This window comes from Liolophura sinensis, chromosome 10, assembly GCF_032854445.1.
Source record: "Liolophura sinensis isolate JHLJ2023 chromosome 10, CUHK_Ljap_v2, whole genome shotgun sequence".
Taxonomy (NCBI): Eukaryota; Metazoa; Mollusca; class Polyplacophora; order Chitonida; family Chitonidae; genus Liolophura; species Liolophura sinensis.
The window spans coordinates 32400212-32428152 of record NC_088304.1 but is presented as its reverse complement, the minus strand read 5'-3'; the positions used below and the strand labels follow the sequence as shown (position 1 = coordinate 32428152).

At 39.5% G+C, this 27941-nt stretch overlaps 1 protein-coding gene across 1 annotated transcript in view; it reads left to right on the top strand.

Moving 5' to 3' along the window:
* LOC135476700 (calcium-transporting ATPase sarcoplasmic/endoplasmic reticulum type-like) overlaps positions 1-21909 on the top strand; it is a 61117-nt gene extending 39208 nt beyond the window's left edge. Inside the window, exons 9-25 of the mRNA XM_064756813.1 lie at positions 2977-3065; positions 4349-4432; positions 4692-4785; positions 5614-5744; positions 6456-6544; positions 7902-8004; positions 8615-8872; positions 9333-9551; positions 9845-9967; positions 10334-10546; positions 11915-12008; positions 12282-12408; positions 12896-13098; positions 13957-14042; positions 15628-15761; positions 18169-18286; positions 18727-21909. Of these exons, the coding sequence (XP_064612883.1) occupies positions 2977-3065; positions 4349-4432; positions 4692-4785; positions 5614-5744; positions 6456-6544; positions 7902-8004; positions 8615-8872; positions 9333-9551; positions 9845-9967; positions 10334-10546; positions 11915-12008; positions 12282-12408; positions 12896-13098; positions 13957-14042; positions 15628-15761; positions 18169-18286; positions 18727-18930 (2369 nt within the window). The 3' untranslated portion in view covers positions 18931-21909. The remainder of the gene's footprint in view (positions 1-2976; positions 3066-4348; positions 4433-4691; positions 4786-5613; positions 5745-6455; positions 6545-7901; positions 8005-8614; positions 8873-9332; positions 9552-9844; positions 9968-10333; positions 10547-11914; positions 12009-12281; positions 12409-12895; positions 13099-13956; positions 14043-15627; positions 15762-18168; positions 18287-18726) is intronic.
* Positions 21910-27941: the final 6032 nt, after the last annotated feature.

The window sequence follows — 27941 nt, the reverse complement described above, 5'->3', positions numbered from 1 at the left end:
GAAATTTTTAACATTTATATCTTCTTACGTATTTAGTAATTGGTTATTCTGCAGACTGGTGTAGAACTAAGTGCTGATGGGTTCAAAGATCTGTTCATGTTCTTCTTAACATGTATAATTCTAAAATTGTTTGCAGTTCACATGTTTAATAAAGTGTGAAGACTTCTGTTTTCATGATTTTCATAGAAATCTCTACGGATTCCGTCAAGTGGTCTGGATTTGGACGATGCAGCTGATTTTCTTTTTCAAATGGATTAGCTATGTTACATCAAAAGATTTATGAGAATTGAGCAGTGATTGAGTCTATTGAGGAATATAAAGATCTTGTATGATGATCATTTGTGGAGAGGATAATTCAGGAGTTATCTTGTAAAGTTTCTTAACCAGATGTTTGGTGCATACAGGGGGGAAGTATGTTATAAATAACTGATTATCTAAGAAGTAAGGCAAAAGTAAAGCAGCTAGTGTCTTGGTAAATACAGCTAGAAAACTGATACATGAATGTGAGAAAGTTAATTATTGTGTGGACATATACAGTGTAGATAGCCTGTTGGTTATCTTGAGCACACATGAACATATATGTGTGCTCATCCAAAACAGAGGTACAAGTACTCTGCTGAACATCTACTCATTAGGACTGTACATGTCACGTTAATTGCACTTTTGTTTTTAATGGTGTGTATGCATGTCGACTGTCTAGGACTTCACACATGAGCACAGGTGTGGAGAGAGAGCTCTGTCAGAGTTGTCTGCCCTTGGCTGAGGCTGTCTCAGGTTTCCTGATGTAGCCTTATATAGCCTGGTGTGACTGGCCTTTGTTTTCCCCACCCCTCCTGCAGCGGTAGCCTCCTGAGGCTGCAAGAGGGGTTGAAGATATGGATGAGGAAGCTGGGGGTGGAGGGTGGTGGCCTTTCAGCTGCAGCTACACCCTCCCCCCAACCAGCACTTATCTGTGAGACTTGAGTCTGATGAGTGTTCAATGGCTGGTGTGTTTGGATGCTGGCATCACTCAGCAGCTCCACGGACACATCTGTTGTCACTATAATTAAACAACTGGCACAGGGTATCCATCTGTCTGACCAAGCAAAGGTATTAGTGCTGAACTTGCCTTGTGTCTCGCCCAACTCAAACTTCCCATCTCCAGCCGACAACCAGGAGCAATCTTACTACAGCGCTGTTTCCAAAGATAACTTTCCCTTCTGGAGAAATGCATACATGTATAACCTCTCTTTTTTTCCTTTTCTTATGTGACAAAGATCTTCTTTTGGTCCAAAAAAATAAATATGGCAGGGGGGTAAAGCAACATTTCCAGACTTCCTCCAATCTGTCAGCAGATTTCAGTTTATACTCGTTCCCTAACTGGCTCTCCTGTTGGGTAAATATTATACCAAAACGCTGTGGTAACCAACCATATTGTGTGTCCTGGAGCCTGATTATAGAATCGTATATCCCCCAAAGTTTATAAAATGCCTTGTCCCGAGCCATCTCGATGAGTGTAGGCTGCCAAAAGTCTCTCTGTGAGAAAGCCAAACATTAGCAAATATTGTTGGAGTGAACTGGCTGTTGGTACGTAAGAAAGGAATGTAATTCGACAGATTTCAGCTGGGGGTGGGAGGGTGTAGGGTCTTGTGCGATATGAAGCTATTCTTTTTTATACAGAACTAAATGGGGAAAATTATCCCTCTGTTCAGTCTCTGTCCAGAAATTATAAAAGTCGTTCATAAGTAGCCAATAACAGGTTGAACCATATTTAGGTACATGTACTTGTTTTCAGTAGAACTCTTGAAGACAATCTAATATGTGACGTAGATCATAGAGGTTTACATAGTTTAATGGCTGATCATGAAGAAATTCTTGTTACACAGTGGAGGATTGTAGAAGTATTCAGCTTCCATACTACTGTAATTCATCAAATTTTCTGCATGTTTGCAACATTTTTATTTAAGAATATTCTGAGGGCATTATTCTATATCTGTAAAATGGCAAAATTATGCTTTTTCTGCAGCCCTGAAAAGGCCAACCCAAAGTACATGTGTGAAGGTGTTTGTATAAATCAGACTGAAAATTAAGGTTCATACCCAGAAAGGTTGAGGAATGAGGATAATTCCAGGAGTACATACTACCCACGAATTAGTTCTACCTGGAAAAGTATGTTTTTTGATGAGATCTGACATGGTAGGGGGTTACTGTATAGGAGAGCAATGTACATAAACATCTAATACCATTTATTGTGTCTCTGGAAAAACAAGTCTGGGTTTGGCTGGTTTGGACAACAAAAGTGTATGACGTCAAATTGTCGAGGCAGACTCCAGCAAGTTCAGAGTATTGCATGTAAGCCTTATTTAAAATGGAGTAATTAACATATATCTGTGAGGAAATGAAAGAGGGAATTTGTTTTGAACAAAGATGTGTGTGTTGCGTACCATTATTGTTTGTGCTCATTAAGTACATTTTACTTCTTCCTGGAGTAACAAACCGTGTCAGACCCGATCCCTCCATCTGTTAGCTATGTAAACATTCCCACGGCAGCTGTTTGATTTTGTTAGAAACCTTCTGATTAGTTAACTTATCAACATCTCATGTCTGCTTGTACTCTTGATGATTGGCTATCGTTGGTGGTCCATGTCTGTGTCTTAAGGGGGCAATCCAAGAGAGGTAATTCATACTTCTGAATTAAAGAAATACATGTATGTTTTGCCTTGATAAGAATTACATTTATTTAAGAACCAAAAGTATGTTTGTTTCCATGAGTTCATTAAAGTGGTGAAAAAAGACCTTTCGAAGGCTAGAAAGATGCCACTATGAAACATCTTCATAAACAAATAAACAAAATGCTAACTGAGGTATATTAAGAGGCTGAGTTTCACTGATTATATGTAACAATTTGCCAACTACCATCATTTGCTGTAGTTTTTCTCTGCAGCCTGTAGTCTTCTGTATCTTATAGGACATTTTTTTGTGTTTGTGTGTCTCCAGGTAAAATTAGAAATGAAATGATGGATACAGAAACTGAGAAAACACCACTACAGCAGAAACTGGATGAGTTTGGGGAACAGTTGTCCAAGGTGAGTTTGTGTTGAAGAGTCAAATCAGTTCACCAGGGCACATAATTTGTTGTTTGCCTGGTTAGCATAACAATTTAAAAGTGGTGGCATGAACATGGAAGGTTTTTTTCCAAATTTCATAATATTAAGTTTTTGTATCCTCATAAAATGTGAAACTAAAGCAGTTTTGTCTACTAGATCAAATGGTTTGGCTGAGTTTTGGCCTAGTTATTAAAAATTTAGGGTTTGTAGGAGGCCATGAAAAGCCTGGAATTCAAAAATTAAGTTTTCGAGGCATGCCCGGCCTTAAAAAGCCTTTTTTAGCAGTTGGATCTGGACAATCCTTGAAATGATATCAACAGAATCAGTCCGAGATACTGTTTATAGCCAGCTGACATTCTCTTGGGGAGAAATTATTTTTGGACATCTTTGCATTTGCTTAATGTACTGCTGTGTATGTGTGAAAGAAAGGTAATCTAAGGTCATTCTATATTTCTTCAAGCATAATGTATGAGAGTGGAATAGTTGTTCCAAGTAGTCCGGAAAATGTAAATTTTGAGACAGGGAAAGCCTTGAAAAAGGATGAAAATTTAAAACCCATCGTTTTTATGGTGGTATGCCATAAAGTTTGTTGAAGACCCAAAGTTTGTACTTCAACCAATGTGCGACTGCTTTTGTGGCATTACTGAGAGGTTAGAGCAAGGAAACATCACTGGTTGGCCTTGTGTCAGTATAATGTGATGTGACGGGGTGGGGTATCACGTCTGGGTGTCTTGGCATTATACTTCAGTGGCGGCAGCACTTTGGTGATATGGACTGCCACAAGAATACACAGTTTATATCCACACACCTAATGACTCCTTGTTGACTGGAACATTGTTGAGTACAACATTAAACCCTAGGCATACATACATACATACATACAAACATACATACATACAAACATACATACAAACATACAAACATACATACATACAAACATACATACATACAAACATACATACATACAAACATACAAACATACATACATACAAACATACATACATACAAACATACATACATTTAACTAATGTGGTTGTACCTTATTTTTGTTCTGCGAGTAAAAATCGGTTTCACACATGGGAAAGTCTAGTCAGTAGCTTGCCCAATGGTTTCCTCTAGGCCATTGACTTTGTTACTTTTAGAACTTACCTGTGGACAAATGGCATACATGCAGTGTTAATGACCAGTAGAATCAGTCAATAAATCAAACGAGGTGTTTCATGTAGACTGTGATTGATCTACCTGTATATTCTACTTTTCAGGTCATCACTGTGATCTGTATTGCTGTTTGGGCCATCAACATTGGGCACTTCAATGATCCTGCCCATGGCGGATCCTGGATTAGGGTAGGTTTTTCGGGAGGCAGACTGAGGCACCCCTGTATGAAGATTAAACAACTGTAAATTGAACAGCTGCATTAATCACTTTTGAAGAAAGATGAAATGAAAAGAATTCGTGTCAACAATGTTTTTTTTTTTTTTTTTTTTGTATGGTAAAATAAATGACATTTGTCCTATCTAAGTGAATATTCTTGCCTGCCAGTCAAATGCAGGCATAATTAGCGAATATCTAAAAGGATTAAAGGTTTTGTTTGTGTTGTTGTAGGGGGCTATCTACTACTTCAAGATTGCCGTGGCTTTGGCTGTGGCTGCCATCCCAGAAGGTCTACCAGCGGTCATCACCACCTGTCTTGCCCTGGGTAAGTCCAGCCACACCAGTTGTGTACCTTGACATACAAATCCCACATATAATATTCAGCGACAATACAGACAATTTTTCATACCCTTAATGTGTGCTCAAATGAAACCAGAGGTCAAAAAAGTCTGAATTAGAGTTGAAAAATTATTCTTTGATGTTTAAAGTTAGCATTTAATACGTCTTGTTTTTCAATCAATATTCTTGATATTAAGTGTCAAAGCGTGATATTTATGCAATTTTTTTGAGTTTCTTGAGCTAAGTTATGAGTCTCAAGTGATTACCTGATAAACTGAAAACTATCCAACAGATTTTTGGGAAAATGAAAATTGCTGGTGGCATACAGTTACCTCCCCTTTCACATATTAACATCCTGAAATCATCAAGGGAAGTAACTGAGTTAGGAAAGGTTTGATCATTTGCAGGTTCTTCCAGGACACACTGACTGTGTTACATTCAGTGCAGACCCTGAACACACTGGTTCATTGTCGCTTTTTATCCTTTGATGAGCATTAAAATCAGACCGCAAAGCTATTCAGGCCTTACCTTTTCTGTGATCACCATTGTGCACATGTAAAAGAAACATGAGATGTAGGTCATTCAACCCCATTAATTAAGAAGTACATTGCATATATCCTATGATCAGTTTTTGTTGCCTGCTGGCCAGCATGCTTGCACAGTACAATGAACTAGGTGCCTCACATCAATGCAATACTGTTGGTTTAAGCTTCCTCGTCGGTCGTACGTTGAAAGGTCTGCCAGCAGTCTGCGGATGGCTGTAAGCTTTGAACACCAATCAAATCCATACATAGAATCCTTTTCTTGTTGTCAGGTACCCGCAGAATGGCCAAGAAGAATGCTATTGTGAGGAGTTTACCGTCAGTGGAGACGCTGGGTTGTACATCCGTTATCTGCTCTGACAAGACTGGTACACTCACCACCAATCAGATGTCTGTATGCAAGGTACCTGACCAATCAGAGTTCAGATTTCCTGTTCAATGCCATGCTCTAGATGTGCTGAGCTCAACCTTGTAGTCTCGTCAGTATCGCTCACTAAAAATGGCTGGAAAGAAACGTTTACCCTAATTCTTCTAATATTTGGGACAGACATTACTAGTGTTGAAAGTAGAATATTACATTTCTTTACCAGCTGTTTGGAAAAGTAAAGCTATGAGTGTTGTTCATTAGATGGTCTAACCATGTGAGAAAAAGGAAACTCAACATTCCTGCTACAATTACATATATGTTGGCTAAAATGAACAGACCAGGTGTCGCAAAAATTAGATGAAATATGGTAGTTTCAAACAAGTCTTGGGACATATTCCATAGCAACTTCAAAAAAAGAGTTAAATGAAAATGTCACTCAAATAGCTGAAGTGGTAATTAACAAATCAGTGATGATCTGTGTCTAGGATAAACCATTATATATTTATATATAATATTGAAGTATTTATCGACATAAGGACTGAAAAGCATCTAAATGTTTAGGAAATACACCTTGATACAGTTTTCATCAGCTTTTCCTATAATCACATTCAAGTTCTAGATACTTTTATTTTTATGTATTTGTTTTTTCCTGAACTCCCAAAGTATTTTATGAAACTGTAAGATTGCATGGATATCATACCACAAGTAAATAAGATGCTTTAACTCTTGTTTGTATTCCACTTTCAGATGTTTATTTTCAATAAGATTGAAGGCAACAATGTTTCAACGCTACAGTTTGAGATAACGGGCTCGACATATGCCCCTGAGGGTGATGTGTAAGTCTCCTTTAATCTGCCTCTCTTCTGAAGAAGCAGTAGTTTTAACTATTGAAAGCCTTAGGGTTCTTAAATCATTTGCATTGGGTTCAGTTAAAACGGATGAAACGAACGAACACTTAAACGTTGGGTGTCGAGTTCGTTTGTTTTTCTTTCCTTGTACAATGTAGCTGATAATTGAAAATAGCTGAAGAGGGAGCAGGGATGGTGAAAGTAGTCCCGCTATCACGGCAGGGAATGACGACTGCGATGACACATTTCGCTCAATTCGCTGAAAACTATGTTACAAAACCAATAGACTAAGTCAAGAAAGATAGTTTCTAATTTATTTTACTGGAGTATTTGAAGGAAACTGAAGAATTACATTCATGTATAGTGTATACATTTATCATAATGTCTTCATTATGATAAGCCGATTGTCTTGAGTACGGCGTGAAACACCAATCATATAAATAAATCAAAGCCGCACTGTTGCCAAACTGTGGTATGAATTTATCAATCATTGTGTGGCCTGGAGGGTGTATGGTGCCAGGAAAGGCCGTATGTAGAGTGATAGAAAGTATGAACAATGTAGGCTGAGTGGACAGTACAGTTTGAGGGCTTCGACATCGCAGAAAAGATTGAAGGCCTGATTCACAGATTCCCCACCTCGCTTGAAATCTGTGTAGAGGGAAAACGGGAGCATACCTGTCGTCCATTACACACAAACTATGTACATTTCATGTGTCACCTGCGTCTCAGTTGCATACTGTATGAGGTGCAGGAAGGTATCCCTCAATTCCCAAGACAACATGACTATATGTTCTAATGATGTCTGAAATAAATGTAGAAGTATACAGAGAATGGCATAATCCATGGTTGGGAAAAGGTTTGATGAGTGGAGCCACTGTTGTTGTTACTCCTTCGGATTTGTTTCTAGTTTAGCCTCTTTACCGATCGCAGGTTTACACAACGATCTTAAAACGTATCACTACGCATTGGCAGACTGATACCAGGATTCGTTTGATTCCTCTAAGTCTATAAACCAAATAGGCAGACAAAGGGTGCAGATTCGGTTTTTCAAAGAAAAAATAATTTTTAAAAATAAAAACAATTTATGGGGACTGTTCCTCAAATCATGATGTAAATGTTAATGAAATTAAGTAGGTCTAAGTGACCCATTGTTTAGGGTGTAGATGCATAAACATGTCCGTACCACCCATACTAAACCTCACCCCAGATGTATGAGTGAGGTGTAACATTTGACCTATTGGAACATTTGACCTATTAGAACATTTGACCTATTAGAACATTTGTTATTGCATGTATATTCATACAGCATCTATTGATTGCATGGCTGCTTAATTTGTTTTTCCAGTTTCCTGAATGGCAAACAGATCCGCACTTCTGACTTTACCGGCCTAGAGGAGTTAGCCACCATTTGCGGCATGTGTAACGACTCCAGTGTGGATTTCAATGAGGTAGGATATAAGGGTTGTACGTGCAATGTGAGGAATGAAATTGCCAGGCTAAGCACAGCCGAAATGCATGTCTGATTGAGCGTACAAATTGACATGGTGCAAGATTTGGATGCGGATTACGTTTACAGGCCCAGAACATTCCTTGTGTTGTGTGTGTTGAGTTCTTCTGCTGCTGAGGGCTTGTCTTCTTTCCTCCTTCGTATTGTTTCTTAGCTCTTCATTACGTTGTGTTATTGATGACTGGCACACAAATGTCTGTTTTGATGGCTAGATTAGAAATCTAAATTGTCATTAAAAAATTACTGATGTGCTTAGTTTAATTGCGTGCCTTTCCTGAAAAAATACGCTAAAATGCACTTGGTTATGCGCATGTTACAAAGGGATGAAGGCTAGAAGGAGAAGGGAAAGGCTTATGATTAATGCCCTAGGCCAGGTTATGGGCATGTACTTTTGTTTTGTCCTGTAGTATTTCCAAAAGACAAAAAGGAGACTAATTTCATTATAATAAAGGCATACAATAAAATACTTCACTACTTGAATCTCCTGTCGCAGCTTGTCAAAAAACTGTTGTCCAAGCGAATCAAATGAATCAAATCACTGGATTTGACAGGCCAAGAATATGTACGAGAAAGTGGGTGAGGCAACAGAGACAGCCCTGGTGGTGCTGGTGGAGAAAATGAATGTGTACAACACAGACAAGTCGACGCTGAACAAGCGTGAAGTAGGCACTGCCTGCAACCAAGTCGTCCAGAACATGTGGAGGAAAGAGTTTACACTGGAGTTCTCTCGCGACAGGAAGTCGATGAGTGTCTACTGCTCGCCCAACAAACCCACCAAGACAGCCTCTGGAGTCAAGATGTTCTGCAAGGTATAGGATTCAATCGTTCTCTACTGTAAAGCTGCAGTGCTTGTATCGGGTAACTACATTTATGTATGTGCTTTAAGATATAACTGTACAGGAACAAGACAGTATTAAAGGTAAGAACAAGGGTACTCTGCTTGAACAAACTTGTTACATAGGGCAGTGTTCCCCAACTCTGGAGTATGGTTTTAAGCTGCAGTTATAATCCTTCATGTACAGCAGCACCAATTCTCTTGATCTTGGTTTATTATAGGTTTTCGCCTACTGATAGGTGTATGTATTCAAGAAGTGACATCAACTTTGGCTGCTATAACATGCATTTGAACAGATGACATGTTTAAATACTTGTTGCTTCTTTATTTACTGAATAAACATTCATCAAAGTTATTGATAAGACCAGCTGCAGTCAAACATCAGTTGTTTGTGTAGTTAGTGCCCACTAAACAGCTGTTTACTTGTTCTGCAGGGCGCCCCAGAGGGAATCCTTGACCGCTGCACCCACGTCCGTGTCGGGAACAGCAAGGTGCCCATGTCACCCGCCATCAGGAACGAGATCATGAAGCACGTGAGAGTGTACGGAACAGGCCGAGATACTCTGCGCTGTCTGGCTCTGGCAACCATTGACAACCCACCACGCAGGGAGGACATGGATCTGGAGGATTCCAGGAAATTCATCCAGTATGAGGTGAGTTGTTAGTGTGAGGTGTGGGAGGCAGGGCCATCCAGTGTGGGGGCTCAGCTCGGTGGGATAGTTTGCTGGAGGACAGGACAGCATTGGGCGCATTCTGGTGTTGCAGTTCTCGATATTACACATTTAGATAGGCTTATCTGTGAAGTAGGGTTAATTTATTGATGCAATGGAAAATGGTGTAGTAAAAGGTTTGGAGTTCAAGATTCTGCGGGTTGCTCTTTGGTTTTAGTCATTTGTCCTTTCATGTCTGCCATTCTAATTTGTTTGGTGTCATTTTCTGTTTCCAGACAAACATGACATTTGTTGGTATTGTCGGTATGTTGGATCCCCCTCGTATGGAGGTGTTTGATTCCATCATGCGCTGCCGAGAGTCCGGTATCCGGGTCATCGTCATTACTGGTGACAACAAGGTAAGCACTAGTGCTTGGAAAATAGTTTTGTCTTGAAAAGCTTTGAATTTGAGACCACAAATCACCTTTAGATATTCATGATGGTATGCTGACATTTTCGGGAAGAATTTCCAGGATCCGTCTTTGGAATCGCTTAATACATGGCAGCTGTGAAAGACAGAAAGTTCATCAAAGTACGATAATTTGACATTGTTTTAAGTTTGTATATGTGTAAGTGAGAATAGTCATTCCAAATAGCCTTAAAAATTAGAATTTTGGGAAATGTCTGTAAACCTGGAAATTTGAATTCTTCAAAGCCCGTAAACACTGGCTTGTTTTGCTACACCTCATAACAACCAGTATATCCTGATGTTGCTGTTGTTGTAGGCCACAGCTGAAGCTATCTGCCGTCGTATTGGCGTGTTCTCCGACAACGAGCCCACAGAGGGACTGTCCTTCACAGGACGTGAATTTGACGAGTTGTCGCCAGAGGACCAGAGGGCAGCGGTGATGAGAGCGAGGCTGTTTGCTCGTGTGGAGCCTGCCCACAAGAGTAAGATTGTGGAATATCTTCAAGGAGAAGGCGAGATCTCTGCCATGGTAAGACCTGGGGCCAAGTGTCTAACAGATTCCACTCGAATTTTCATTCATTCGTTGTTTTATATAGTGCGGAAATTAGGTATTTCGAAGATAAACATTTATTTCTCATTTAAAGTTTCACAAGGAATGGATGTTAATAATAACAGTTCATAGCTTGTTTCACCTGATTTTGGTTCAGCATGTATTGGGTTTGTTTAGCACAGTATTAGATTTAAACTTACATTTATTATAAAAGTGGGCCTACATGTAATTGTGAGTACAACCTTTGGACTGAATCCATCATTTGGGTGACTTAGACTGGGATTAAAGTGGACCTAGCCGTGAAAATATAATACCATGTCAATGATTTATGTGGCTATGTGCGTTATAGAATATAATTTTGAATACATCATTGATGCTGAATCCATGATTTCCCTCTCTGTGTGTGTGTGTTACTGTTACAACACTAGACATAATTAGGACTACATCAATGATGCTGAATCCATGATTTCCCCTCTGTGTGTGTGTGTGTTACTGTTACAACACTAGATGTAATTAGGACTACATCATTGATACTGAATCCATGATTTCCCTGTGTGTGTGTGTGTGTGTTACTGTTACAACACTAGACGTAATTAGGACTACATCATTGATACTGAATCCATGATTTCCCTCTGTGTGTGTGTGTGTTACTGTTACAACACTAGATGTAATTAGGACTACAGCTGTGATACTGAATCCATGATTTCCCTCTGTGTGTGTGTGTGTTACTGTTACAACACTAGATGTAATTAGGACGACATCATTGATACTGAATCCATGATTTCCCTCTGTGTGTGTGTGTTACTGTTACAACACTAGATGTAATTAGGACTACATCATTGATGCTGAATCCATGATTTCCCCTCTGTGTGTGTGTGTGTTACTGTTACAACACTAGATGTAATTAGGACTACAGCATTGATACTGAATCCATGATTTCCCTCTGTGTGTGTGTGTGTTACTGTTACAACACTAGATGTAATTAGGACTACATCATTGATACTGAATCCATGATTTCCCTGTGTGTGTGTGTGTGTTACTGTTACAACACTAGATGTAATTAGGACTACAGCATTGATACTGAATCCATGATTTCCCTCTCTGTGTGTGTGTGTTACTGTTACAACACTAGATGTAATTAGGACTACATCATTGATACTGAATCCATGATTTCCCTCTGTGTGTGTGTGTTACTGTTACAACACTAGACATAATTAGGACTACATCATTGATGCTGAATCCATGATTTCCCCTCTGTGTGTGTGTGTGTTACTGTTACAACACTGGATGTAATTAGGACTACATCATTGATACTGAATCCATGATTTCCCTGTCTCTCTGTTACAGACTGGTGATGGTGTGAATGATGCCCCTGCATTGAGGAAGGCTGAGATTGGTATCGCCATGGGCTCTGGTACTGCTGTAGCCAAGACTGCCTCTGATATCCTTTTGTGTCTGTTTTGTGCAGGACCAGAGATTCCATTTGCCTCCATTCAGAAATAAAGAAATAAAATAAATTACCTGTGACATGCTACAAACATACAGATGTTGAAGGTATGAGAATGTCACTTTCTCTGTTTCAGTTGTGGTTAAGGCTGTTGTTTGAACTTGGGCCTCTCTGCTATGTACAACAAGCACCAATAAATATTTTGACTATTTGTTGACAAGTGTTTCTGTTCATGACCTACAAGCGTGAACCTTAACTGCTGTGTACAGATGGTGTTGGCAGACGATAACTTTTCCACAATCGTGGCCGCCGTGGAGGAGGGGCGTGCCATCTACAACAACATGAAGCAGTTCATCCGCTACCTCATCTCCTCCAACATTGGAGAGGTCGTGTGGTAAGGGGGAATAACTTCAGTGTTCATGCACATTTAGAATCCAGAAAGCTGTTTCTCTTGCTCTCAACCTACACTGTTCAGAAGTTGGCAGAAACTTGATGAGAACAAAAATATTACATTTACGTGAAAAAGTGTAAAATTTTGTATAAAAATGACTCGCACTGAACTTAAAGATATGCACGCTCTGTGATGTCAACTCATTGAGGTTGAGTTTTCTTGTAATGATCAAACTCAAAAAATCTGCTGTGTGGGTAGGTCTGACAGCCACCTGTGGATGGCTGTGGTTCCCATCGTAATGCTGGCCGCTGTCTTAAGCGCGTAAAACCTCAATGAAATCAGTAAATAAGTCAAAAAATCAATAATAAAATGATTGTGGACAAACCAGCAAGTTTATTTATCATTCTGAACTTTACTATACACTTTTGATTGAGTGATGGACCCAGTATCACCAGTTCACAGCTCTGATGCTTATTCTTCTCCTCCACAGTATTTTCCTGACGGCTGCACTCGGCATCCCTGAAGCGTTGATCCCCGTACAGTTGCTCTGGGTGAACCTGGTGACTGATGGTTTCCCTGCCACTGCCCTCGGCTTTAACCCTCCTGACCTGGACATCATGAAGAGGCCACCAAGGAACCCCAAGGAGGGCCTCATCTCGGGCTGGCTCTTCTTCAGATACATGGCTATTGGAGGTGCGTTACATTTAATCAGAGCCTGGTTCCATGAAACTTTTTGAGTTCGGTGAATTCTTTTAGACGGTAGTTATTTCCTGAGTCCTGTATGGAGTATTTTCAGAAAGCAAAATGTGGATCAAACAGTAGATAAGTCTAGTATTATGTTGTGTAAGCAGATTAAATTTACTTAAGCAAAATAACGTCAGAAGTGCCACAAAACCAGATTGCCATAAATGGTTGTCACAAAATCGCTGAAATATTACCAACAAGGCTTCAGGCAGTGATGATTAATTCCGATAAGTGGAACCTTACTTCATTGCAAGCTAGGTTGACAGTTCTCTTGTGGTATGCCCCTAGCCTGCTAGTGGTGCACTTGTAGTCAGGTTGTTGAAAAGGAAGGTTTGGCTAGTTATAACATTTTGCGAGTTTTGTCAGTTGTTTGAGGATCAATCTATTGTTATGGTCGATATTATCAGTACATGTCATATTGTGATGTCTCAGTTGTTTGAATTTAAATCTGTTCCGGCACACTGTACGTAAAACCTGTTCCCGTACACTATACATTAAATCTGTTCTGGTACACTATCCTTAAAATCTGTGCTGGCACACTATCCTTAAAATCTGTTCCGGTACACTATACATTAAATTTGTTCCGGTACACGATACATTAAATCTGTTCCAGTACACTATATGTTAAACCGATTTAACAGTGAAGGGATACTTTTCATGTGATGCAAAACACATGCATTCCAATTCCAACATGAATTTTGTTCAGAATGATATTGAGACTTTAACACGAGTGATTAAGATGCAGATGTCCCTGTTGGTCTCGCGGACATGGATTTCATGGCTGATGTTGTTGTTGTTTTGTTGCAGTGTACGTGGGGTGTGCCACAGTGGGAGCGGCTGCCTGGTGGTTCATGGTGTACGAGCATGGTCCCAAGCTCAACTACTATCAGCTGGTATGTACTGCGTGTGCACAGGACAAGGCTCTTGTCACATTAATAAAGCAAAATTGGGCCCCTGTGGCTGAGATGGTTAGTGTACCTACATTGTGCAATGACCCAGGAGGCTCTCACCAATGCAGGCGCTGTGAGTTGGAGTTCAGCAGATGCTAGCTTTCTCTCCAGCCATACCTGGGAATGTCTTACAGCAACCTGCAGATGGTCGTGGGTTTCCCCTGGGCTCTGTTTGGTTTCTTTCCACCATATTGGCGGTTGTCGTGGTATTAATGAAATATTCTTGAGTATGATGTAAAACAGCCATCAGATAAATAAATAAGCCACAGAGTTGTGATGTACATGTACATCTGTATCAAGCTTTGGGGATTAAAGTCGGAGCAGCACAATGAAATGATGATTGTTAACCTCAGGAAAAACCGAAGTAAAGAAATTAGATTATTAGTATTAAAGTCTCTCTGTTTTTATGTAGTGAAGAAGAACACAAACATTCATGGGAGCAAAGTCCAAAAAAGAATTTTTTTTCTTCACAAAGTATTATTCTGTAAGGAGAATTGTTTTCATTTGCCCTCAGTTTTTTGGGTTGAACGTTTTGGTGAATGTGGGTATGCATACCCACTGCTAAGTCTCAAACTTTGGGATGTTTGAAGGAATAAGAATTGTTAGAAAGTCCAGCTTTGTTTTGTTTAATGAAAAACACTCTAGTTAGGTTTTACTTTATTGAACATCAATTATTCATCACTTTATCCCAGAAATTTTGTTTTCTTCTACACTGTTGTACTGCAAATGACAGGCTAAGTGGCATACTCTAATCCAGTTCTTGCTGATTTGGCTCAGGCTTTGTTAGGAGATTAGTCAGGTGCATGGCAAAGCCAGTGGTTTCCTCCTTCCACAAACCTCACAGCTGTCGGCTAAGAACAATGCTGCCAAGCACAGTTAGAATAAAACCCCCCAATCAGATAAATAAACGTGAATGATAATTTGACACCTGTTGTTTTACACAGACCCATCACATGCAATGTCCAGCTGAACCGAGGATGTTTAAGGGCGTAGATTGTGGTATATTTAACAATCCACACCCCATGACCATGGCATTGTCGGTCCTCGTAACTATTGAAATGCTTAACGCTCTCAACAGGTAATACTAAGTCTCATTAATTTTCACCTGATGATGCACTGTAGCTCTGTCTGTCCGTCTGTCAGTCTAGCCTTTGCCACAAGGTCGCGACACGTATATCGAAAACCAGAAGAATAAGAGAAAAAAAATTTCTACAATTATGATTCTTCTGAAATCTGCTGAAGTTGGTAAATTATATATTCTCATTTCTTTATTTTTCCCACTGTTCTGTTGTGGACACAGAAAAGAGAATGTTTCTTATGAAAGAAAGAAAATTAAAATTCAAGGATGTAAAAGTATCTTTGGGCCTGCAGGCCATGTCAGCTTGAAAAATGTCAAATGGTTTGAGCATGAAACCTGTGCTATATCCTTGAGGTTAGATGAGCGATGACAGACAGGGGTAAGTGCAGATGGTTATTCTAATTCTCCCGTTCTTTGGTTCCTCAATTCCCCATGCCTCACTGCCCACAGACCCACCAAGCTCAGTGTCTGGCACAAGATGAAATGTTTGCCGGCGTGGATTGTGCCATCTTTGGGGCTCCTGAGCCCATGACAATGGCCCTGTCCGTTCTCGTCGTCATAGAGATGCTGAACGCTCTGAACAGGTAAGGGGCGTGGCCGGGATGTGGCCGGTGTCCGCCAGCAGGAAGTGGATGTCTTTGAGCATGCTCGTCTTCAGTCCTGCCAACCTTTTTATCGTGTGTTCTAAAGGGGGATTTGGCCATGTCGTTTTGATGATAACTCAAACGAGAAACCTACGGGCTGAACCAGAAAAAAAAATAAACCCTGTGACCAGTAGATTCCAGCTCGCCAGCTTTTCTACTGCATGGAATGACAAGTGTAGTCATCCGAAGAAAACTGTACCACATGGGGGGTGCACACTGGACGTTTCCAGCGCCGTTCTTATACAGTACTCTGGTTTTCGAATTTCAATTCCACGAATTAAATGTCAACAATTTTGCAAACGTTGAAAAAGACGCAGCTAAAGTGAAACCGCGTGTTAGTAATGTTTTGGGCGTGTCCAGCCAAACCCCCCTTATGTCGTACAAGGTTGTTTGGATTGATTGCGAGTAAGCCAGTTAACACGCAGCTTCCTGCATGGTTGGGCCCATCCCCCGCAACGGAGGCCCCGCCCCTTAGAGATCACAGCACCCAAGCCTTGTCTGTCCAAGTTAGATCATGGCATGGTGTGAGATTGTGTGTTTTCTCTTTGTTTTGTTTTTTTCTTTCTTACAATTCACCCAGTTTGTAGGTAATGTATCGTCACTCTTTGAAAACTTATTCTCCCAATTATGCTGTATGTATGCTATTATGTACTTTGATATATGTATTTATTTATTGGTATGCATATAATCTGTTCAGAATCAATGTTCAGCTTTGACTGTAATGAAAGTGAATTACATGGTTAGTATGAAAAATTTGGTGGCCTGTCACTAGCCCGCTCCTAGCAGGCTCCTAGCATTACACCGCCATTCAGCGAATCTTCATCTTGCAGGGATGTGATAAACAACCAACTTGTTAGTCTGGCAAATCTCTTACTACCTCACATTTCCCGACATCCAAGGGATAGTCTTACAATCCAACAGATAAAAAGTTTTTGATAACGGTACAACAGCATACGCATTGTACCACTGAACTCTCACGAGGAGATTCTACAAGACTAACTATTCAGCTGGTCTTATCTGCAAGGACGTGATAGCAGCTGACTGGTATACTGTTTAACAATTCCACTAGCACACAGCAGGCAAGCTATTGGTCAACTGACCTTGCTTGAGGGAGCTTTTGGTGTGAAGGGTACTGTACTTCATGTTACATATTGCTGACACAGTTTTTCACTCATTATTTTACATGAAATACCTTAAAAACATGCAGAATTCAGACTTACAGCTTCTAGTTGACACATCTCCCTGTGGGTGTTAGTATTGCTTACCTTTGTGTGATTTTTGAAGTGTTGTGAGTGCTTTGATGTGTAATAGTTATATAGTTACACCCAAATTTGAATAACCAGCTTAAGAATAGTTCTTTTAAGATTTCACCAGAATTAAAATTGAAGGTACCTTAAAGTAAAAGAAAGTTAAAATTTGAAGCAAGGCTCATCATATAGACAACTGAAAACTAAACATAAAAATACTTTCATTTATCTTTTAAGATTTTTGTTGAAGTGTTGAAAGATATTCAACTGTTTGACTACTATGGTGCGCTTTATAAGTCATACTGATGGTATCTAGGAACTCTTGACATCACATCATTTTTTTTTTTTTGATATTCACCAGAAGGGAGGAATGTTTGGGAAGAATATTTCAGTAATCTTTTCTTCATTGGTAAAAAGAGTTACTCAGACATTCAGTGTCGTGATCAGTTAGAAAAACTTCCTGTGACGTCAGAATTTCTAAACTTTGATAGTAGGGTTCATAAAGCCCACCTTAAAATTCAAATGTTTGAACACCTTCAACGCTTTTCATAAAAAGTAAATAAAACTATTTTTATGCATAGTTCTAAGTGGTCTATTTAGTGACGAGGCCTTCGATTTTTAAAGGTCATTTCCTTTAATAAGAAAATAAATTTTAAAAAAATGAAACCAGATCAAATCAGGTTAATGATCTGGAGTCTAATGGCTTCGATTACCATGGCAACATATGTCTTCTACCACCATTTATTCCATTGTACATTGTCTACCAGATGTAACCCATTATCAGTTAACATGGTGTAGTTTACAAGTGGTGTTAGCGTCGTGTCCATTCCGATCAAAACCGCAACATTATGGAAGAATGGAACATGTCATTTTGTTATAAGCCAGTAGCCGCCCCAGACTTGAGAATTCACCAGGTAGTCATAGTTGTAGTGTATATTGTAGTATGGATGAAAAGAGCTGTCAAAATGTTAACATAGAACAACATACTCATACATGTATTACATTTCTGGTGTAGTGAAGTTTAGTGTACTTGTGTTTACCAGGTACATGTATTTTCAGGCTAACCGTGCATGTATTCTTTCTCTCTCTCTCTCTGCCAGCTTGAGTGAGAACCAGTCTCTGGTTGTGATGCCCCCATGGAGTAACTGGTGGCTTCTAGGATCCATTGCTCTCTCCATGACCTTCCACTTTATCATCCTCTACGTGGATGTCATGGCAGTAAGTATACAGATCATCACATCAGGGGAGCCACAGTATGGCGGCAATATTGCTGAACATATTGATTCATTCATTCATGAGGCGATACCAGTTTTAGTTTGTACTTTACGGGCAAACGGAAACAAAAATTAAAATGGATGGCAACTTTGTCTGGTAGTTTGGGTCATACTAAGGAAAACATGAATGTGTAAGAAGTTGTGTGGGTTGCACTTAATAAGGTGGGTAGAGTGATGTTTTCAGCTTAATTTGGTTCGTGTCACCTCTGTGTCACCTCTGAATGTGATTGTGTTTCAGGCCATTTTCTGATCTCTGAATTTGAGCTGTTTCAGGCCATTTTCTGATCTCTGACTTTGCACTATGTTTCAGGCCATTTTCTGATCTCTGACTTTGCGCTATGTTTCAGGCCATTTTCTGATCTCTGACTTTGCGCTATGTTTCAGGCCATTTTCCAGATCACACCTCTGAACGTGACGGAGTGGATGGCAGTGTTGAAGATCTCCATACCAGTGATAATCTTAGACGAAACGCTGAAGTTTATTGCACGCAAATACACTGACGGTAAACTACCGATTTTTTCCACTTCGGGAATTGTGCTTATGTGGGTAGTGTACGGTGGCTACTTGTATGCCACCTTCCTCCACTAGTGATACACTTGTTTTTTTTCCTCTTCCTCCTCCTCCCATTCTGGCGGTGGCCAGCACCGGCACGGGCCAGTTATCTTCCCCTGCTCTCTCCTTGCTGTGTGATGTGAACAAGGCTGATCTGCAGTGTTGATCCCCTCAAGCATGTTAATCTCTCGTGTTCAAACCACAGTTGTACTTCGATCACCTGTTTTTTTTATAAGACCCAACAGATTCTGATTGTCTTGTCATGTCCCTTTACATGGGAGTTTTCTGCAAGTGGAGGCAGATTTTTGGTGAAGTGGAAAGATGTACAAGATTGTGTTTATGGCCTCATGACTGGTACACTGGTCAAGGAAGAGGTTATGGTGCCGGAGTGTTACCTGTATATGGTTAGCTGGACAGGTGTAATTATTTATGGAAGTTGTAATTAATTTGAAAGAATCATACTATTTGAGCGGCTGATTTTTAACAGAAGTTAACAAGTTGCTGTTTACAGTTAAAAGTGCTCAGATGTGCAAACTATTGAAGACTATCTTTTGTTTTTAAATCACATTATAGATATAAGCCAGTAACTCTGCATGTTGTCTATTTATAAATGAATTGTAGTTTGAAATGTAACAGGAATCTGCAAAAAAATTCTTGCACAGGTCACAGAAACTTTCTGCTTAGTACTGGTTTTTCTGTTGCCCTGAGGAAACTTTTTTTTTTTAATTCAGTGATGAAATTACCATAGCTATTTCATATTTTCTCCGATCTATTTTATTTCTAATTTTTGGGGTATTTTGGCTTTTGTTTTTTTTTTCTATTATCTTTATTTTTCCACATTAAGTACAAATTGGTTTAGTCAGTTCACTTTCACCTTACTCCAACCTCACCGTTGTGTGGGATGTTATGTTCAACTCATTTTACGTTTGTGTTGCAGTTGTAAGCCCTTCATCTGTCCCTTACCTCCTACTCCTCACCCTCACTCCAAACAATCACCATTTATACAGTTAGCTCACCTCACACTTGTTGCATCTTCTGAACCATGGTTAGGGCCATCTTTATTATGGCATCTGTATACGCATACACATTTTCATGGCATTTCTTTGATGCAGGGTTTGTGTGAAGTTTTTGTGAGTGTATTTTATGCTACTGTACTTTGAAGCCTTTATCATTAATCCATGTTCTAGTGTGGCATGTAACCTCCTTAGATGCCGCTTGTCTGATTTTAACTGTTTTACTGTAGCCCAGTACTGTGCAAGGACCTGTGATAACTAGTACTTCTGCTGCAGACATTTTTTGCGCATTGTTGTGGATATGTATGATGCAAGTTATGCCTGTGAACTTATTTATTTCCAGTCAGATTTTAAATGTGTCCTCATGAAAATTGTTTGTGGAGTCTATCTTTGACAACTTGTGTGCATTTACTAGTTGAGTACTGGCAGGTCCAGTGCGGAATCTGTTAAAACGCTGATGTAGGCTCACCTGTTTAGATCCAAGGTCTCATTCAGCTCAGTGTGAAGTGAAGTGCAAACTGCGAATGTACATGGTAAGCTGGTCAATCGTTGTGTACATTTCGTCTATGCGTGTAGCGAGCGAGTCTGCTAAAGGGAAGCTGCAAAACAGTTTGCCAGTTGCACACACTTTAGCCACAACTTGTCCCATTCACAGTTGTCTTTCCCTGGCATCGGTATGCAGCCATCTTTATGAGAAAGTGTAAAATTTTAATGAACTATACACAAACTTTCTAGGTATCTTTTACCAATCAAACTGACTCTCTTGGTTTTACTATTAACTTGGAAAGTTGACTACACATACAGTCGAGAGTATAATGTAACTGCAAGGTATTGTTCACTGAAGGAGTAAGACCATTGTTGTCATTACTAACGAGGGAAAAGGGGAAAACTGGTAACTTGTCGGTGTCTGGTAATCTCTAAGGGTGACAGGTCAGTGTTTTTTGTCAGGATGACTGGTTCCTTGTGACAGTTAATGTGTTGAAATGTTGAAAACGATATTGACAGTTGCCCATGTTCTTTGCCTTCAACTGTTAATGGGCCTGTCCTGGAATTTACCTTGGTTAATTTAAACTGACTGTGAACATGGGAACATGTCCCATGTTAGTATAGACTTACAAGCATTAACATCCAGAAATTAAAAAAAAGATAACCCAGTATAAGCCAATCAGTGTAGTTTAAGAAATAACTTTATACATGTATCTACACGAAGATAACTATAAATTACGTGTAGTTTTAGTCGTAACCATGTCTTATTTATCATTGTTACTTGTTGGGGTAGACTGTTCTGACAATTTTCTTCAGCATTGTTGTAATAGATGTGTGCTGCGTGTTGTTGGTTTTTTGTTTTTGTGCGATTCATATTGAAACATGCTCTCACATTTTCCCCTAGAAATAGGCGAGATGTGTTTTGTTTTTTTTGTAAGTTTTGTTAAAGCGCATCTGTCTGCTCAAGAGATATGTTGATGTACTGATTGTGTATATATTAGGGAGTGAGCTATGCATGTTTTGGGGGGTTTTTTTTTCCATTGTTTCTATTTTCTTTTTTGATACCTGGTACCTCGAATTTGAATGGTACCACTGTAAACTACATTTATGTCCTGTACTTTTAAATGGTGTCAGTCTATCTAAATGGTGTCATCTGAACTTCTAAATGGTGTCACCTAAACTTCTAAATGGTGTCACCTGAGCCTCCAGTCACCTGTGTGTATAAATAGTGTTCACTGGGAATAATAAAGCTCTGTGACTGTAACTAACCTCAACACCTGGGTGGGGGAGCAAGGATGAGACCTCATTATTTGTACATAGATGTATCAATTGTATTATGGAATTCTTTTTATTAAACATGGAGATTTAAAGCATGGTGTGTTTGTTGGATTAATTTTGAAGGAGTGTATTGAAAACCCTGTTTTCTTTGTCTAACACCATGTCATACTAACCCACACTCAAAGCAGTATGCAATAAAGATGCAACATTTACCCAAATAACCCAGGTTTGATGAAATTTGTTGAAATGAGCATGTCTATGTGAGCAATTCTTGCAAGAATGCCTTTATTTTTAATATTTCATTACATTTCTTTATATACGGTTAGTCTCTGTTCTGCTTTTGTCGTAGGTTATACTAGATTACTTAGCTTAGCCATGACAAGTCTACATACAATACATACTACTGAACAGAAGCCCCCAGAGCGCTAACCCTCCTGGTTTTCCTTTCCTTTCCTAATATGGTTTGGTTTGTTCTTCGGTAGACGTTTCTTGGTTATTTGTTTTGTTATTTGCTTTCCTTCTTGGTAATTTTATACACACACACACACACACACACAGCAAGTGATAAGCATTTTAAAAGTCATGAATCACTAATCTTCTGCTAGTAACAGGCAATTCCATGTACGTCAAAATGTAAACAGTTCTAGTTCTCAATTTGATTGCGTAATGCAAAGTGCCTTACTGTTGATTGGTTTCCTTGCCAGTGGTTTCGGTCTGACCAAAAGTAGAACAAAAAGCCACTTATTGTTATAATTATTAAAAAAATCTGGAGGGATTAATCTCCAGCTGTACTGGAACCAGACCAAAAAAATTTCACCAAATGAGGCAGCCGGAGGAGAGTGGATAGGTGTAACTGTACGGTGCACTTGAGTGGGTGTGGTCAACTTTGGGTCCCTGTTAGTCTTTTGGTAAACACCTGTAAGTAAAGGACAGGGTTTGAAACCATGTCGATTGTAAACATTCATGTAAGAAATAAGAATTAAACCCGTTTTTGCACGCCTTCGAGGGAGAATGAAACATTAAAATATTAAAAAATATTATCCGCTGCCATAGGAGATTCAAATACGAGAATATTTCACGATATCAAAGGAAGTTCACCTTATGTTTTTCACCATATGTTTTTCACCATAAATTTAAATTCACAGAACGAAAATGTTGATTAAAGGCCTTCAGGTTGTATACATGCTTGGCACGGTAGGCAGGCAAGGCGACTCGGAGTCAAAACAACTGTATTTGACCTAATATTTCATACGAAAGGGGTGTTTCACAGGCATATAAATTTCAAATAATTTTGAGGAAGGATATCCTACCTTCCAAGCTAACGTAAAAACACCTTTTAAGTACGAGAATTCCAGGAATAGAGGAAGATGTGGAACTTAGTGACGGAAGAATTTTTAGGACAAATACGGTAATTTGTGGCGACACGATGGATCGTACCGATGGCAAGGATTCTTGGCTGATCCACCGGGTGTGTCACTACCGGTGGGAATGGTACAAGGATTTGTGGAAGGGTATGTGGGACTCCGGAAGCGTAAAAACAAGACGTGTATTTATACAGTTAGGCTAACAGCATCGCGAAATCACTGATGCGCAGCATACTTTTTGCAGGAGTTTTATACATGTAGATGTTAGTCATGATAAACGCCACTGCACAACCAGCATGCGATGACCCAAAAACAGCACTCCTTGTAACATGTATATACGATTGTCACAACAACTAACTGGAAATCACCAGTCCACTGAGTTAGTGCCTGCACCGAGAGATTGTCCTAAACCCAGAAAATCGCGCCAGGCAAACGACCTGCAGTGGCATGTGAAGTCATTTGTTGATTACGGCGTGTTCTGATTGGTCGAAATGCAGGAACTTTTGTTGCTATTTTTTGGGCTCTTAGCATTGTTTGTGGAATACAATCCTATGTATGCCTCTTTGCGCATGTCAGCTATTTGTGATGAGGTTTTCCACTGGTTATCCATTACAAAAGACTCTCCATCTCGTCGATGCGAAATCCATGTAGAGCAAAATAAAGCGTAATAGGCTGGTGTCCAGTCACCGAGCCAGTACTTTCATATTTCAGAGAAAATTCATGACGAAGCGCTCAATTTTGCATAACATGAACTGTATACAGCCTTGACTTTGCCGCCGGGAATTGCCTCCTTTCAGTGTGTTCAACAACGTCTTGAACGCATCTTGAGTTCTCTGGGACAACATCGCGCATTGTCTCGCTAAAGGAATATCTAATGCATCCAGGTTTTCTCTACACGTCAGCACAAAGGCTGACGTCTAACAACGGACACTTCAGACTCGGCTGTCCAAATTGTATGAGCTGACGTCAGACGTATTGATTAAAAGGACTGGAATAGCCACTAATGCTTATTCCATGTGACAGAGAAACCACCAATGTGTGGAAGCCGTCATTATTACACGAAACCTGTAATATTGGAGCACAGACAGAAAAAAGAGAACTTGCGAGTCACGTGGTCTGTCTGGCCAAGAAAAACCAATAGTGCATCTTGATGGAGGAACTTCCGGTGGAGCGGTTTGACCCAGTCGTAAATAACATAGCCAGGTTGAGCTTATGCTGACGCGTTTACACCGCAGAGTGAAAAAGATGTTGACAACTGTGAGACAAGCCCTGAGCAAGTTTAAATTGATTATATATATATATATGCTTGGAATTGTTTTGTTTTGGTAACCAGTTTTGTTTGGAAACGATAGTAGACAGAGCGCATTGTAACATCAACATGCAGTATCGCACAGAGAGCAGACCATGCGCGTGTGATTGTGGGAGCTTTTGGTTTGGATATCTGAGATTTGTCCTTAGGCAAATCTCAAAGATGTACATATTCATTGGAAACGGGAAGATCTTTGCAATACTCAACCTGGTTGTGTTATGTGATATTGATTACCGTGTGCTGTAGAATTAGAGGCTATGTAGTGTTGGCTGGCTTTTTATTAAATATGGATTCCATGGTTTCGTTGACATTACTGAATAGACATGAATGTGACGCCATTTCCGTTTTTAGTGAAAAAGATGGATGTAGGTTATGCATTACACATGTTCGTGTGTCTCTGTGAAATGTGGTAACACGTATCTATCTATATATACCAATGTCTGTGCCATTTGTTTGTGTCTAACCTGTTGCTTTTTATCTCTTTATAAATCACACAGAAGCCAGCAACTTCAGGAGTGGTAAGGCTTATTCATTTTGTCACTACAGATCGTATTATTCTCTCATGCACATCAATGTTTTATTATTATTATTATTGTTATTATTATTATTTTAACATCTCCTTCCTCTCCTCAGCGTCATCTTGGTCAAATCTCGCCTTCAATTCACCCCGCATACACCCAGTAATATGATGGAAAGGTGGAACGATCTTTATACTAACCTCACATTTCCATGGAGACCGGGCGACATTTTGTCCAAACTTCCGGTTGACCTTTGCATGTTGTCTGGTTCATGGTTACCCTTCACCAAGTTCTTGTTCAGTGCGTCCTCTACCTTATTCTTCGTTCAAGATACTTAACTTAGCCTGTTCCGGGTTTAATGTTATCCTTTTTACTTCGTTCTTTGTTCATAAGTTCCACTTTCGCTATGTTCTTGGTGCGCATTTTCCCTTTTAATCGTTCGTATTCCAGAATTGTCCGGTCACACTGTTCTTGGTTCGTGAAAATGTAACTATTGTTCTGTTCTGAACTGGTACTTCAGTACCCCTTCATCCACATGTTTTGCTCAATTTTACCCTGTCCCTCTCACCGCCCCTTCCCTCGTTCCTTTTCTGTTTCGTTCCATAAAGTTCGCGATATTGTTCACTAATTCTGATAAAATGGCGTAATCGTGAACAAATAAAATTTGATAAAGCATAACGTATAGCTTCAGCTTGAACACGTTGCGTCGAGCAGAACAAGAATATCCTATTGTCGACAAGAGAGCGTAGCTGAGAACATGCCACGTCGAGAAGAACATATTAGTTCAAACTGAACATGAAGCGTCGAGCAGATCAAAAAGCGGAAAATCAAATTGCCGCGACATGAAGATAAACCTCGTTTGGTACATCGTTTGGTACATCTTTGAGATGTTTGTTCGAGGAACCTTAAATGAGGTAACAAGCTCTGGTGAAGCGCTTAGCATATGCCATTTACAGCCCACCAAGTTCTCAACAAAAGGCTTTGCTGGATGTAGGCTGCGTAAGGCCGTGTAAATGAATTTGTCAATATAGAAAGCCTGTCAGTGATTAAGTCGAAATTTTTCCGCTAACGAACGTTAAAACAATTTGGAAACAAGCTCTGCTGCAGTATCATGTTTAACTGCGACAAGCAGCTTTATAGTTTCTGTGTGTTTCTGTGGTGGATAAAATTTTTGGCTTGGTATCTTTTGACAAAGGCCATTTGGTTAACGAGAAGGCAAGGCGACATTGGCTTCTGTGGAATGTCACTGGAATTTCGAGTTTGTGCTTGGTTGGATAGGTTGTCACCAATCTAATTGAACGCCAATATCAGAAACAGTTTGACGGGCAAGCTTGCTGTCGAGCAAAATAAGGGCGTCGCCATCGCTGAATGGAGGTCTGCAACATACATGTTAGCTCTGCTGATCGGGCCAGCAGCGAAGTGCAGTTCGAGTAATTATTTATGCTGTTGGCATAAACAAAAAACGCGCAGGCGATAGCATGGAGAGAAGTGGCCCATCGCTGAAAACAAAACCATTTTCAGATGCCGTGGAAACTGGAAGCGTTCTTATCACTTATTACTATCATTTAAAATTACCTTCTCTTCTTCCTTTTTCTGTTATCAGACCGGAATCATTCTAATCACCTTCTGTTCTAGTTACTTTCCCTAATTTGTTGTTCTAAGTTGTTGTAATTCATGGGGTTGATCGGTGAATGTTGCCACATGTTGTTGTTTTTTTTTTTAATCATAACGGGTGTTGGTGTTATGTTAAGTTCTCTCCTCTCATGATTAAGGATAGAATTTGAATCTCTGGATTATCAGATTATTTTTAATCAACATTGGAAGACTTCTCTTTTGCAGCTGTTTTATTTGACCATAATATAGACGTGTAAATATATTTATGTATGTACTTAATTTACTGACTTTTGCACCAAAATTGTTGGTCCTTGCTTCGATTGATGTAGATTAGATTGCTCTGGGTATGCATGACGCTGTGGGATTCTCAGTTAATGTACAGGTTTATCTTGGCAGCTGGTAAGCAGTGATTGTCTTGTCTTTTTTATTTGCTTTACTCATTTTATGATTTTTAATTAATAATTAATAATCTTCCAAATTAAAATAGAAAAAATGAAAATAAAAAGACGCTTTAAAAAGCTCTCAATATAGTAAAGGGAAGAACTTTTTTACAGAGGTTAAACATTTAACTTTAATAAAATATAAACAGGTGTATGTAAATTTTCAAACTAAACTAAAATAAACTAAAATAAAAAGCATAAAAATGTACACATTTTATTTTTTCTAATTTCTTCCAGTTACCGGTATGCCAAGTCTCGACACTTACAAGAAAACAAAATAAAGTGGGAGCGTGGAATAAGTTGCGTGGAGTGAGGCCCTGTGATGTTGGGCCATGTATTATAGTAACAGTTCTAACCTGTATACATTGACACCTGATGATCTCCTTACCTGTGGTATTCTCCAGTTACAAAATCCAGCAAGGCGATCACCGGATCGAGGAGATCTGACACATGGCACTGGAGCCACGCCGAATCTCGCGTGAAAGTTTTATTAACATTTCTCTTCTAAACTCGTAGAAGTGTGACTTCGGTCTATCTTATAGTTCCAGTGTTTGTGTCCTTATCGCGTGATGAGAGAAATTGAATTGATTCCATTTCTCTTCAAGATAGACAAAAAAACGTTTGGCGTGTCTTTTTTTTTTCGTAGGATCTTCGTTATTTGAAATGTGTGGAACTATTTGAAGGATAGCCTATTTACGGATTTGTTCTTACAGGTGTTGTTATATTCCTCCGCGATAAATTATATATGCACAAAGTGATTCCCTACCCAATAAGAAGTTATTCTTGAGAATTTTACCTCGATGCTTTTTTAAAAATTATTTTGAGAGTATGGGCGATGGAAATGGTAAACGATGAAAAAAAATTTAAAAAAAGGACAAAATTGACATTGATATTCAACGACAGGTCCATCTGATGCATTTTGTACCCACAAAAAAAGTGAGTGAGTGACTTTATTAACCGTAAGGAGTTGTGAATAAATGGTTATTTTACTAGCTATAATGTTTGCTCGGCGCATCACCACTTAT